Genomic DNA, 13,293 nt, shown 5'->3' with positions numbered 1-13,293 from the left:
GACTTTTGGGTTTGCAGCCTGACATCAACCACAGAGTCCTGGTAGCAACTTCCCCTGGCGTGGACTTGAGTCAGACTAACAGAGTCTGCAGAAACGTCTGAATACATCACGCACATCTTCAAACCCAGGTCCTGCACCCTCATTTGCCTGCTTCCTTCAACTTCTGAATCAATTTGTTTGTGTTGTGTTAAAGATTGCAATGGAAAATACATGTTTTATGATTTCCAAAGACAAATAGCTAAACAATGCATTTGAAAACCTGGTAAACATCTCTAAAATCACAGGAAAACACATGTTTTAGGCCTCGTTTACGCAAAGTTTTCAAGTGAAAATAGAAACTGTTAATTCTGTTTTAGGGGTCTGTTTAGAGGACGGCGATCAGAGCTAGTTAAAACACAACTTTTTGAAAACAGTCCAACTCTGTTTCCGTGGCAACTGAGAAATCGCAACTTTTTGAAACCGATACCGTCACTCTGACCACGAGTCTAACGTGTGAGGGAAACACTGAACATGTCGGGTGAAAACAAAAGGAAGGAAATTAATTTTGGTTGGAATTACGGCTGTGATTTCATGGCTGTTTGCGGTCGTCCATCATGTGAAGACATCTCGGCGTTCTTTGTGGAGCATTTATACAAGAACGATCAGACCCATCAGGAGGTAGGCCCTAAATCGCATTAAACACCGATGAATAGTAACTTCATGCAAACATCAAGCCTCTGAATTCGTGGAACATGTTACTTTGTCGTAAAGAGAAAGAAAGTGTGGATCTCAGACCGACCTGTGTCGTCAGCGTGAAGGAGGAAGGGGGAGTAGTTGTGGTTTTCTCAGCAGAGATGCAGGATGGAGAAGAGCGCCAGTGTGTCTGTCGATGAATCGGAGTGGAAAGATGAAGCTGGTGCTGAGCAGCCTGTTGCTCGCCTCCCTCTGCACCCTCTCGTCCTGGAGTGAGTAGATACACCTCACACTCTGACCACTCGGCTCCTCCACACTCAAACTGGAAGGTTTACTGTAAAAACCCTCTGACAGCGTGCAGCTCTCACACAAAACCGTTCGATGTGTGACGACTGACCAGACGATCCTTGACTCCTTGTAGGTGTTTCATTGGAAAAGCTTCAAGTGACGCAGAGTCCAGATGTTTCCGTCCTGGAGGGGGGGAGGGTGGCCATCTCCTGCTGCTGGACCGGGCTCTTTCCCAGCGCGTTTGTTTCCATCATGAAGACTCACACAAACATGAAGAACCAGACCAATCCAAGTGTTTTATTACAAGAAAATCTCAAAAAGAATATAAGTAATTGCTCAACTTTGATCTTTGAAAATATCACAATTGAAGATTCTGGGATATACATCTGTAAAGTGACTGTGGATATACCAACATTAATTGAAATTATGGGAAACGGTACAGTCGTCAAAGTCATACCTGAAGGAGGAGAAGAGCAAGGAAACAAAACAGAAGGTGAGATGAAAATATCTTTTAATCTTTGGAGGATTTGCCTCATAACATCTTCTTCATGGTGTCCAGGTTCTTCAGGCTCTCCACTGGTGATAATCGCTCTGGCTGTTGTGGTTCCGTTGCTCCTCATCACTCTCACATGTGTCTGCTTGGTTCTGCGACGGAGACGAGGTACAGTGATTGGAGACCCTTTACTATCTGCAGTAGCCGGTCACTGTCTCTTAGTCTACTTTCCAGCTTCTATGCTTGGATAAACGGTCCAATAGATCCATATTCTACAATCAAGAGTATTTGGTGCGAGCTCAACTCCTATGAATAAACTGTATCACAGGATGTATTTCTTTAGAAGGAAGTGGTTAGAAATGTTCAAGTCAGAGTTGTGAAATATGCAGAGTGGCGAGAATGTTCGATTTTTATAAAAAGAAATGTTTTTTTAGTACGATTGCATTGTGAGACATCCTACTTTCTGAAGACCACAGACACAAGTCAATTTGCTGACGACGAAAAGGAGAAGTAACAAAGAAAAGTGAAAAACTTTTGTATAGCCTGAAGCAGAAATAATGGTGCGTTCAAGATGCAGAGTGGTAAAAGTGAGTTATATAGTTGCGCAGTTGGTTATTTTGACTTGTTGGACCGTGACGGCGTTTGCAGGCGGTTCCGTTAATTAGTAATATTTAGTGACATATGATGAGAACTTCTCACTCTTACTTGGACAAAATAAAAAGCCCCAATAATGAGCATAACAATATAATTCTTCAATTAACACGTTTTCACATCAGACTGAAATTAGTTTAGATTAGAGGTATTGGGGGTTGAAAATGTATGAAAACTAAACCTGTTAACTTTGGGTTAGGGTTTAGGGTTAGCCTGACTGAGGCCATTCTTTCATTGAAGATTGCGAGTGCGATCTCTAAATAAAGAAAAGTTGTTCCAGCATCAAGTTACAAGACAGTTGGATGTTTGCCTGCTCGCTTGATCTGGATTTTCAGCAGGAAGAGTTCCCACGGGGTAAACTGGTTCAAGCGGTTTTTGATCGTTCGGCTCTTCTTACCGCCGTGAAGCAGAATCCACCAAAGCGCCGGGTTGTTCGCCCACTAAGAGGGGATGGTTTTCGGGTCGGCAACAACTAATTAAAAGGAAATACATTTATGTTCAATTTGACATTTGAAGGCGCAAATCTCCAACATCCGAGTGCAAGAATTGCAGCTCGAGATCACCAGCCAGAGCGGCAAGACACTGCTTTGTCTGGAAAGTTGAGCGGGGCGAAGCTTGTGCAGTTTATCTCCTATTAAGTGAGATCACATGGTCTGGTCACTTTGTCCTCGTGTGAAACATGAAACCTCGAATTGCAGCCCTTTTATAGTGAGTATATACTATTTCTCATCGTAATAACTGTGCCATATGTTTATATGTTTTTCTAGATCACCCCTGATAATAAGACTGACCAGTTTCACCCGACTGATGTGTTGTTGAAATAGTAATCCTGCTGCTACGATACTTTTCTGGCTACATTGGGCTTTCATGACCTCCACGAAGTCCAGCTGCCGGTTTCAGTACTTCAGTACCGGGTTAAAATTCAGCATAAGCTCTATTTCCTTCATCACCGTAAAGTCTTCAGTCTGCAGTTGGTTTTTTTCTCGGCCTGCTGAGAGCAGTGACAAGAAATAGACATTGAGCAAGAACCTTTGGGTACCGAGACTTGAGCCTTGTGGTACGCCACAATCAAACAGAAAGTACTGACTGTCGCTGCTTTGTTTGGTGGGTTAGTTGTTTGTGACTTGAGCCAGGTGACATTGTTTATTTTAGCGGAAACCACGTTTTTTTTTGTTTTTTTAAATTGGTGGTCAAACATATTTCTTCTCTAATTCTGATAGCTTTAGCGATTAAGCTATTTTAGAAAAAAAAAAAAAAGGAAAGACAAACTATTAAATAAAGTCCAAAAATCTGACTTTTTAATTTTATGTGGATATTTCTATGTGTGCGTATCTAGAACAAGCCGTACGGGTGATCTATGAAGTTCCCCACGTTGACTCCGACGTGGACAAAGACAGCACCGCCTCCTCCAGAGGGTCTTCAGAGTGGGTGAGTCTGAGCAGGTGGTGTGGACTGGGCCAGATTTCAAATAAAAACTATATGTATCTGTATAAATAAAATCTGGATTTCAAAATGTGTACAGTTTTATGCAAACTTAATTACAGCCCAAGAAATAACAAAAATAAAAAAGTTGATGTTTGACCCAATTGGACCAAGTTGGTATTTTGTGGGTCTTATCATAAAAATAAATTAAAATTAAAAAAATGTATTCGACTGACTTTGGTGTTGCACTGGAAGACCTCATGTATTTTTTTCCCACTCACATTCATTGTAATATTCACAATCTACCAAATATATATATTTTATTATAAGCAGGGATGAAGAGAAGCGTAGTTGTTTGCACTGCGCCTCCCACAACTAGAAAACCCCTGGTTGATCACCGGTGAACGAAATCAAAGTATCTGTAGTTTTTGAACGAGTCGTAATGAGGCAGCGCCTCCATCTCCGCCGACACACTTCCACCGATTGGAAACATTTGTTAAAGAGAGTTTTTAAGAGGGGATCCAATGCTAAAATACCCCCCAAAATTCTTCACCTATAACTGCAGGAGTTGCACACAGCTCTACATTTATTTTCCAGATACACATATGCCTGTTTGTGCAAGTAGTTTGGACGGTCCCGTTAAAAGGACCAGTACACCTATTATTGCTAAGTTTCTCCAAACAGACTGGTTTTTACGTTGTTCTCATTCCGGTGTTTAGACGTCACTGTGAAAACCTGCGTTCTGTGCTGTAATTAAGGCGAGTCTCTGTCTGTTTCAGCGCCAGGTACCCATGTACGACTACTTTGAGCGTGTACAGGCACCGGACAGCAAATGAGGAGCCACTCTGGAACATTCCTTTGCCTCTTTCCAGCATGTAAATATTCTAAAAATAACCCCTGAGCTTTGTAAAGATTTTCACGTGTGTATACGTTTTATTATAATTTTTTTTGATAAACTCGCTACCCTGACGTCTGTTTGTGCTTTGGTTTCCATCGATTGATTTTTGAAAGAGGAAGCAGATTTGACTGTGTTCATTGAAGGGTCCTGATTGTGCAGCGATAGGTGTGGGTTTCACAATGACTGCGGCTCGCAGAGACGCACGGCGGCTGGAAAGTGTGTCGCTGCGGGGTCGCGCCATAATAGGTCAAGCACAGGAAGTGGAAAGAGCGCCTGTGACGGTCGAAGCCTCTGCGTCGGATGCGACATGTCGGCGTGGCAGACGTCGAAGTACCTTCACAATCACTTTGAGATTTCACAATGTTCTCACACCATGTTGCTCATGCGTGCGCCCACATACAAAAACAACTTGGGCCTGTTTAGTCTTGTTTGGGCATCTTGCTTCGTTCACCAGTTTTTATTTTTTGCACCGCATACACACACACTGAAAATTATTGGCACTTGCATATAGTCAAAACCTAAATTTTTAGACATGACAGATTGTTTTAAAAGTCCTTGATTTAAATGTTCCTTTCTTACATTTGCTGCATGGACTCATTTTAAATCATTTTATTCATAAATGTATTGTTTATATCTAATATTTGGGCTATCCTTTTTTGCAGTGTGTACGCACACACACACACACACACACACTGAGCTAAAACCACTAACAATAAATGTAAAACAGCTATAGATGTGTGGGTTGTACATAAATTGGCAGGTTGCAGGTTCGATTCCCCATCAGTCTTTTTTGTCTTTATCGTTTTCGCGTTTTAGTTTTACAAAAGTTTTGGGTTTACACCACAACGTTTTGAGAAACGACATCCGTTGACATGGAAACGGCTGAAAATGACGTATTTAGCATGCCAGACCAAGAGTTGTCTTTGTAATGAAACCACACACACATGCACGCAGAGAACAATACGCTATAAACATTAACAATAGGACTAGCTTCACAGACATTCGCATGGACAAACAACCAAGTCGGATTGTTATTCCGGGGACTGTTAACTACAGGAGAATCTGGACTGGGAGTCATGACACTCTGGAGGTAAACGTTATTGTCCATCTACTGAGCATGTGCAGAAGAGATATTTACTCTGACCATGGTGGGCAGTGTTTCCATGGAGATGGAGTCCGTGTGTTTTAAAAAAATTGAGTTTTCTGTGCCAACCTTTGCCATTTTATTTCCATTGAAATTGACCTTTGGCTAAGCCCCGCCCCCGATTGCAAATGAACCAATTGCATTCAACTACCGACCTTCTCAGGTCTGTAGAGACGCATTAGAGCTGGCGACACTTTTGGTCTTTTCTGGGCTATTTAAAGGTGTGCAGGAGGATGTTCTTTTTCCGGGTGGATCATCAAGACTATTGGTAAACCTCGGAGGAGGTGTGCTGTATCGTTCAACGCCACCGTAAAGGATGGGAGCAAAACCCTGTTCCATGTATCCGTATATGATAGATTTGGCCCTTTACTGGGCAACACAGCGAACTACACAAAACACAAAAGGCGAACCTGAATTCACCATGGAGACCACGGAACAGAGGGAACACAGTTTTTTTTTTTATGGTAAACTTGCAGTTATTTTCCCGCCCGAATCATCAAATTGAAGTACTGCATTTTTAATTTTGCGCTTTTTAATATCTGGGTTCTGCTTGTGCTCTGATTTGCTTGAGAGCGTCCTCCACCAACACGCCCTATTCTATGCTGATTCACAGTAGTAATCTGATCTCATGTCATAATAGCCTGATAGTGGACTCCTAATTTGAAATGACTCGGCCCAGTTCAGACCGATAAAGAAGGTAAAAGGTTTCCCAGAGACGCACCTTTACTCATGCGATAAACTACAACCAGTATCGCCACTATTGTACTCTGTACGCCCACAGAGGTATTTACTACGACTCACACTGAGCAGGACTTGGTCACACCTTTAGGTTGGTTAAAACCTTTAAAACCAACATGATCTATGAGACACTGCAGTAATATGATGAAAACGGCCACAATTCGCCCTTCATGCAGTATATTTCAAACACGTTGTCAGAGTTTCTCGAAATATAAGTGTTTGTGCGGTCATGAACTTTTAACCATTTCACAGCTTCCTTTGTTTTCCACCTTCATGAATGAAATGTATTATCAAGTCATCTCTATACATGACTATATATCACATATTCTACTGCCTTTGTGCAGCACAAAAAACGGCCGTCGCCCTGAATCAACATATCGATGATTGAACTCGGCCTTTCCGAGTGATGTGTGCCTTTGGTTTGCTACGCTCTCAGGTGGTGTTGACACAGACAGAGCCAGCGCCTCTGACAAACACTCAACAAATAGAGCATCAGGATCCGGCCCACGTCCCACCCACTTACCCCCCCGACCCCCACCACACCCCCCCACCACCGACACCCACCACACCCAGTTCTCCAGACATGTAGAAAAAGAGACGACTCTCTAAGTTTCAGCCACTCCCCTGCACAACAACCTGAGCTGCTTGTCGCCATCCAGACGGTACCAATCCACCCACACAGCAGCGACCATGACCCAGCTGGAGACGGCCATGGCCATCCTCATAAAGGTCTTCGACGACTACGCCGGGACCGATGGAGACAAACACACACTGTCCAATGCCGAGGCCAGAACTCTGCTGGAGAAGCAGCTGCCTGGACTGCTGAAGGTACCGTTTGATCTTGACGCGTTCGGACGTCTTTTCTTAATTTGTGATTCTTGGACCTGTTTAATAAATGACAGAATAATTGAATTTGTGTTTCCATTGAATGAACCTCTCTTGTCTCCAGAGGGATTTCAGGGGTTTTCTGGTCGCGGACGACTTAATTTCACAGAGCTGTCCACTTTGGACAGGTTGTGAAAGTAGAAGTTCGGCTCTCATTCGACTCTTAAAACCACTCAATGACACTGCCGCAATTGAATTTAACTTAATTTACTCTGCCTGAGGAAAAGAAGTTGACACTCTTATATGAAGCCAAAGAACTTCAATCTTTAGTGTGTTACAGAATAAATTATCCTTCGTTTAAAACAGGATCCGCCCTGCTCTGATTTCCTATTGTTGTCGTCTCTACAGGCGGCGAAGAACCCGAGCGAGGTGGACAAGTTTCTGCAAGGTCTGGATGCTAACGGCGATGCTAAGGTGGACTTCAGTGAGTTTGTGGTATTGGTTGTTGCTCTTACCTGTGCCTGCAAGAAGAATTGAGAGACCAACGCTGGAGTGCAGTGGAGTCCAACAGCAGCGATATCAAACCTACTGTTACATTTCAATGTGACGTCTGAATAAAGCAGTTTACCTTTCTATGGTTGTCCGCTGTGGAATCTCCTGTTGCACACACTTGCAAGATAATCACCAAATAACCACATTTTGTTGAGCTTTGGATGCTCCAGGATTAGTGATGCTTTTGAAACACATCGTAAAATCCAGTCAATAGACAATCAGACTACGTAGTATATCTTTCTTTTTATGTAACAACCACAGTACTCCTGGCTGTTCTCGTGGAATGTTTGTGACTTGGGGTGGAGCTATCGCTCCCTCCAAGGCAGAAAAGAAACTGAACTGGCTTTCTGAAATCTACAGCAAACACGGAGCCCCGGAGTGGTTGTAGAGAAAAAAAAACCAACACGAGGTAATGATATAATAAGTTGTTGGGATCTCACAAGACCACAGAGAGTCGGTTCATTTCTAAGGAAAGAAATCTTCATTTGTCCTGATTCTCAGTCATGAATTCTGACTCAACCATCTGCCTGAGCACCACACCCAGCAGGCCACTGCAGCCCCATGCCTGCTGATGAACCTCCATTTGGAATGTAGTTTCTTGTGACCCGCCATCTTGTTTTGTAGTTCCATCACACGTCACACATACACTCTCTCTCTCTCTCTCTCTCTCTCTCTCTCTCCACACACACACACAAAGCTGTATATAGGTAGTTCGAATCTGTGTTTTACTTGTTTTCATTGTAAATAAATATACTTTTTGGAATCCTACTTGTTTTATTAATGAACACAGAGGTGAATGAAATGTCGACCTCTTCTGTGTCAAGAACTCCAAAATCCTTCAAGCTTTACTATTAATTCTGGTAACTGTAATTAACTTAACTATTAATTCAAATTCCTGATTAACTGTTTAGTATATCTTATGAGACTAATAGAACTGAATTGGCTCCGGAACTACTGCAGAGCTCCTGCTCTGCCCTGCCAGCTGCGGCGGATATATATATATATAATTTAGAAGCAATTTTCCATTGTTTTTTTCACGCTTTCTTATCATATCACTGTAACTAACTTCACTTCCAGGTCTTGTTTGGCGTTATGGTGGATGGCTGAGGTCTGCATGAGGCTGCATTGTTCTCCACTAAGCCCCCGTTTGTGTTTTCTACCCACAGAGCTTCATAATGAAGCGACATTTTGGTTCATCAGCAACTAAAAAACAAACAAACTACATACTACTGTAAATGAAAACTTGTCATTTTTGTTGTTTATTTATTTATTTTGCCATAAGATGTGCCCGTTACGCCCCAGCCTAGGAGCTACTGGAGGGCAACATAAAATTGCCACCACTCCATTGGTGTAAACAAGCCGCAACAAACTAGTTCTCAATGCAAAAGTGAATTTGTTTACAAGGTGCGCTCGTGTTCAACAAGCAAATTAGGAGTCATTAACAAATTACTAATTAGAGTGAGCTCTATCCTAAAGAAAAAAAACAACAAACCAAAAATCACCCTATTCTATCAGGGGTAAAAACTTACGTAATAAAGGAAAACAAACAAAGCTCTAAGCTCTGCCACCTGGCGACACCCAACCTTTCTCCTGATGAACCTGTGTACTTCCTGAGTTTGGCCAATCAGGTGTTTGGGACGGCACAGCCCTATTTACATGGTGAAGACACACTCACACACACACACACACACACACGCACACACACGCACACACACACACACACACACACACACACACACACACACACACACACACACACACACACACACACACACACACACACACTCACACAAATCTGACCGCAGTCGCAACAGGGCCTTTTGATGGCGCTTCATGTGAAAGAGAACTTCAATCAGCGTGTGTTTACGCAGGTTTCCATTATAAACGGCTTTAGAGCCGCGTTCTTATTATTCTACACCTCCATTCCTACCGAAGGCTGAAGCATTTGACTCGGAAACGTCCAGAAATAAACTGAAAGGAGCAGAAATTCACTGTGTAATGCCCAAACGTTGGAAAATAAAACCCAACGCTTTTTTTTTTTTTTTTTTTTTTTCCTTTGGCCACTCCGGGGCTCTGCACTAAAACAAAACGGATGTGAAAAAAACACCAATCGCACAGGGTAGTGAGAATTAATTAAAAAAAATGGGAATGATGATTTAAGAAAGCACAGTAAAGACGGTAAAAAAAATAACTCCACAATACTACGGTGTCAGCAGAAAGTCTCCTCCTCTGAGTCATTGCTCTGCAGGTTTCTTCCTGTTGAAAGGGAGTTTTCCTTTCCACCGTCTCCTCCCCTTGCTCGGCTGGAATTGTTTGGCGTTTCTTTTCTCTGTAAAAGTGCCTTTAAATCACTTTGCTGTAATTGGCGCTGCAGAAATCAAATTTAACTGAACAAGACAAATTCAAGAATCCGAGAACTAACGAGAAATTCTGGAATGGCCCCAAACAAATGAAAAGATAATCTGCCAGACAGAAGGCGGGTTAATGATTGTATGAGTAAACCTTGGTGAAAAACACAGGAAGTGAATCAGAAGATCAAAGGTACAAATTACAGCAAGAAGTGAGACCAAATTAGAAAAATTGTCAATATTCAGAATGTGGAGACTTGTTCTGTTTAAAAAAAAAAAAACACCAAACCAAATCTATGGTTTTAGTTTCACCTTTCTATTCTTTGTCATGTTGACATTTCTCAGAAATACTTTTGCTGAAGCTGTAAAAAAAAAAAAAAAAAAGCACATTATGTGTTGGTAAAGCACAGGAAAACCCTTTCTTTACACTCCAGTATATGTACAATACACCACTTTTGAATTCATGATTAAACTTTGCATGTGACAATGCAATTATCCCCTTGTACAAATTCGAATCACTGTCCAGCAGTAGTAATAATGGCTTTTGTCAAATGCAATTCAAAAATATTACAGACACATCACCAGCAAAAAAAAACAAAAAAACATTTTTAATTGCAAAGTTCTCCCTATCACATGTCAATACATTTATTTGAAGTTTTTTCTTGCTCAGGTCCTTTGCTAGAGGGAATTCAATCGTTGACCAGATTTCTTTTTTTTTTTTAAAACAACATTTTTGTAGTACCCGCACCTCTCTGGCACGTCAGGCGGCGTGGCCTCAGCTCCTGAGGCGTGCCGCCTGTTGTTGGCTCCAAGCCCATTGTTGAAAAGGTATAAAAGCGGAGAGGCCGCTCAGCTTCTCACTTCGCGCTCGTCTGCTGGTCGTTTTTCTTCGTCTCAACTGCACTATCCACCCATAAAGCGGAGCCATGGCAGCAGCGCCACCTTTGCGTAAAACCATCGAGGATCTCTCGGCCATCTTTAAGAAGTATGCAGGCGAGGACGGAAACGACAAGACGCTGACCAAAGCGGAGGCAAAGAAACTGCTGCTGGGCGAGCTTCCTGAACTGCTGGAGGTACGGTACAACCCTCTCAAGAAACTCGGCCTTGCTGAGTAGAGCGCAGGCTCAAGTTTCATCAAAGTGTTCAGTTTGAGATGGTTCCATGCAGTTTTAAGATTTCTGACATCGAGCATTTCTATCTATAGCCACACCCTCGGGGATTAACGACCCCAATGTTGGATGAGTCTTTGAAAACTGAGCTGGGTTAAAGTTGCCTTTGTCACACTCTTGAAAACTTAGTGGAACGATCACATACAAGATCTGAGTGGCGTTTCGCTTTGACCATATATGCATAAACGACGCTTCAGGCATTTAGCAAACACTTGTAAATATCCGGTGCTGTGTCTTTGGTTTCCACAGAATCCCAATGACGACGCCAAAATTAATGAATCGGTGAACGATCTGGACATGGACGGCGACGGCGTGGTCGATTTCATGGAGTTCATGATATTGGTTTTGACTCTTGGCATCGCCCACTATGATCCTGATTTGGAGGCTGAGTGATGATGCCAAAACCCTGTGACATCTAAATAAAGCATTCTTGTCTAAATACGTGGTTGTCCAATGTGTGATGGGAAACATTTGCATTCACTTGCAGACGCAACTGGGGGAACAAAAAAACAAAACAAAAACAACAACGTGTAATTTATGCATGAAAAAAAGTGCTTATCTGTTAATACCAATTTATGCAGTGCTCTGAATTCAAAGTGTTGTAAGGATTCTCAACATTTGTCCCGTGAATGTTAAGATGTTTTATTCAGGCTCAGTTCGGCTCTGGTCTGCATTCTTTCTGGCAGCTGCTGCAGCCGCAACCTGGGTGTGAAGAAACGTGTTGTGACGGATCATTGTGACATTTGGACAAGGCAGACTGTCCACCTGTGCATTGGAGTCAGGTGCAACGATTTTACTTTAATAGGGATGCACTGATACCACTTTTTAAAAGGTGAATTAGTATGAGTACTAATCCTTTGCTCCGTGCCTTCACGAGTACTGATACGAACACTTATTAGAAACCGCAAAGCCTAATTCATACATATTTATGGTACAGTATTTCCCCAAACTTCCACACTGTCGGTGAGATATGTTACATAACGTGAGCAACGCCTTGCTGAGAAGGAGAAGAAGAGGAAGGCCCAGAATGTGCGACGCCGTGATTCCACAAGGGTTGAATTTCAAAGTATATTTGACATATTTTGAAGGATTATTAAGTGTATTTTTTTGTCAAGATCTTTTTATTATTTTTTCAACATACAAACAAAAACATAAACATCAATGACGTTTCACTTAAGAACAGTGAAACATCCCCCTCCCCATAGCTCCATTTGAGCTATTCTCTCAATGGTTCATAGAAAATAAAACAAATCAGAAGTTCAAGCTTTCTAAGGTATAGTGTATACAGAGTGAATATATGCATATGTACACATGCACAAAGAACAGATAAATGCTCGTATAACCACACACACCAATGGATAATTAAAAAAAAAGCCCTGAGTGAACATTGAAATAACTCAAAAAGTGGTGGGATCATCAGCTCTAATTTACAATGTCCTTGGCTTCCATTTTTTCAATAAAAGTTATAAACGGCTGCCAGATGGTATAAAATTTTTGGGCACTGCCTCTTGTGGTGTATCGTATCTTCTCACATCTCAAGAAATGGATAATGTCATTTAACCATGATTTAAAAGTCGGAGGATGTTTGTCCTTCCATTTCAGCAATATCAGGCGACGTGCCAAGAGAGAACCAAAAGCAACTATAGTTTTTGCCCGTCGATTGAGATGTGGCCCAGGAGGTATAACCCCAAACATTGCTGTTATAGGAGTGAGTTTTATTGCCATTTTTAAGACGTCTGTAAATGTTGAAAATATCAAGTTCCAAAACCCATCCAGTTTCGGGCAGTTATTATTAAGTGTATTTGACACAAAAACATGTCAGTGTATTAAGGTTCACAATATTGTGTATTTTTAGATTTGATTCTGCAACCATGGGGTTTATTGGAGTTTAACAATAATCAGCTTGATTTATGAGTCAAATGACCTTCTGTCGTAAAAAAAAAAAATAGGATCAATGTTTGTTTAGTAATTATTTGCCCATATTTCCACACCATTACTCAGATATGGAAGAATGAGATCAGATTTTATACATTATGCCAATTTTTTTGTTGTTGCAAATTTTGACTTCAGAGTATTTATATGTGGCTTCTAAC

At 41.7% G+C, this 13,293-nt stretch overlaps 3 protein-coding genes across 3 annotated transcripts; all 3 read left to right on the top strand.

Moving 5' to 3' along the window:
* Positions 1-1,325: 1,325 nt before the first annotated feature.
* LOC308147197 (uncharacterized protein) lies at positions 1,326-4,426 on the top strand. Its single transcript, XM_080519294.1, has 4 exons — positions 1,326-1,453; positions 1,520-1,621; positions 3,441-3,532; positions 4,306-4,426. The coding sequence occupies exons 1-4, from the start codon at positions 1,387-1,389 to the stop codon at positions 4,360-4,362; spliced, it is 318 nt and encodes a 105-aa protein (XP_080375420.1). The 5' UTR covers positions 1,326-1,386; the 3' UTR covers positions 4,363-4,426.
* Positions 4,427-6,902: 2,476 nt separating this feature from the next.
* Positions 6,903-7,764, top strand: LOC308146919 (protein S100-P-like). The gene is made up of 2 exons (XM_080518915.1): positions 6,903-7,134; positions 7,540-7,764. The coding sequence occupies exons 1-2, from the start codon at positions 6,997-6,999 to the stop codon at positions 7,666-7,668; spliced, it is 267 nt and encodes an 88-aa protein (XP_080375041.1). The 5' UTR covers positions 6,903-6,996; the 3' UTR covers positions 7,669-7,764.
* A 3,142-nt stretch (positions 7,765-10,906) lies between these two features.
* On the top strand, positions 10,907-11,641 carry LOC308147073 (protein S100-G-like). Its single transcript, XM_080519142.1, has 2 exons — positions 10,907-11,104; positions 11,450-11,641. Exons 1-2 carry the CDS (start codon positions 10,958-10,960, stop codon positions 11,591-11,593), a joined length of 291 nt encoding a protein of 96 aa, XP_080375268.1. The 5' UTR covers positions 10,907-10,957; the 3' UTR covers positions 11,594-11,641.
* The last annotated feature ends 1,652 nt before the right edge of the window (positions 11,642-13,293 follow it).

The sequence above is a fragment of the Blennius ocellaris genome (assembly GCF_963422515.1).
Source record: "Blennius ocellaris genome assembly, chromosome: 23".
NCBI classification, from domain to species: domain Eukaryota; kingdom Metazoa; phylum Chordata; class Actinopteri; order Blenniiformes; family Blenniidae; genus Blennius; species Blennius ocellaris.
Note: the sequence above shows the minus strand (reverse complement) of the source record. Positions and strands in the feature narration are given on the sequence as shown.

Bases quoted from the DNA above. Each gene is read 5' to 3' on its own strand.
- LOC308147197 (XM_080519294.1), top strand. From the start codon at position 1,387: ATGGGAAACGGTACAGTCGTCAAAGTCATACCTGAAGGAGGAGAAGAG. The intron at 1,622-3,440 runs GTACAGTGATTG...GTGCGTATCTAG, and splicing joins GGTTCTGCGACGGAGACGAG to AACAAGCCGTACGGGTGATC. The intron at 3,533-4,305 runs GTGAGTCTGAGC...TGTCTGTTTCAG, and splicing joins CCAGAGGGTCTTCAGAGTGG to CGCCAGGTACCCATGTACGA.
- LOC308146919 (XM_080518915.1), top strand. From the start codon at position 6,997: ATGACCCAGCTGGAGACGGCCATGGCCATCCTCATAAAGGTCTTCGAC. The intron at 7,135-7,539 runs GTACCGTTTGAT...TCGTCTCTACAG, and splicing joins AGCTGCCTGGACTGCTGAAG to GCGGCGAAGAACCCGAGCGA.
- LOC308147073 (XM_080519142.1), top strand. From the start codon at position 10,958: ATGGCAGCAGCGCCACCTTTGCGTAAAACCATCGAGGATCTCTCGGCC. The intron at 11,105-11,449 runs GTACGGTACAAC...TGGTTTCCACAG, and splicing joins AGCTTCCTGAACTGCTGGAG to AATCCCAATGACGACGCCAA.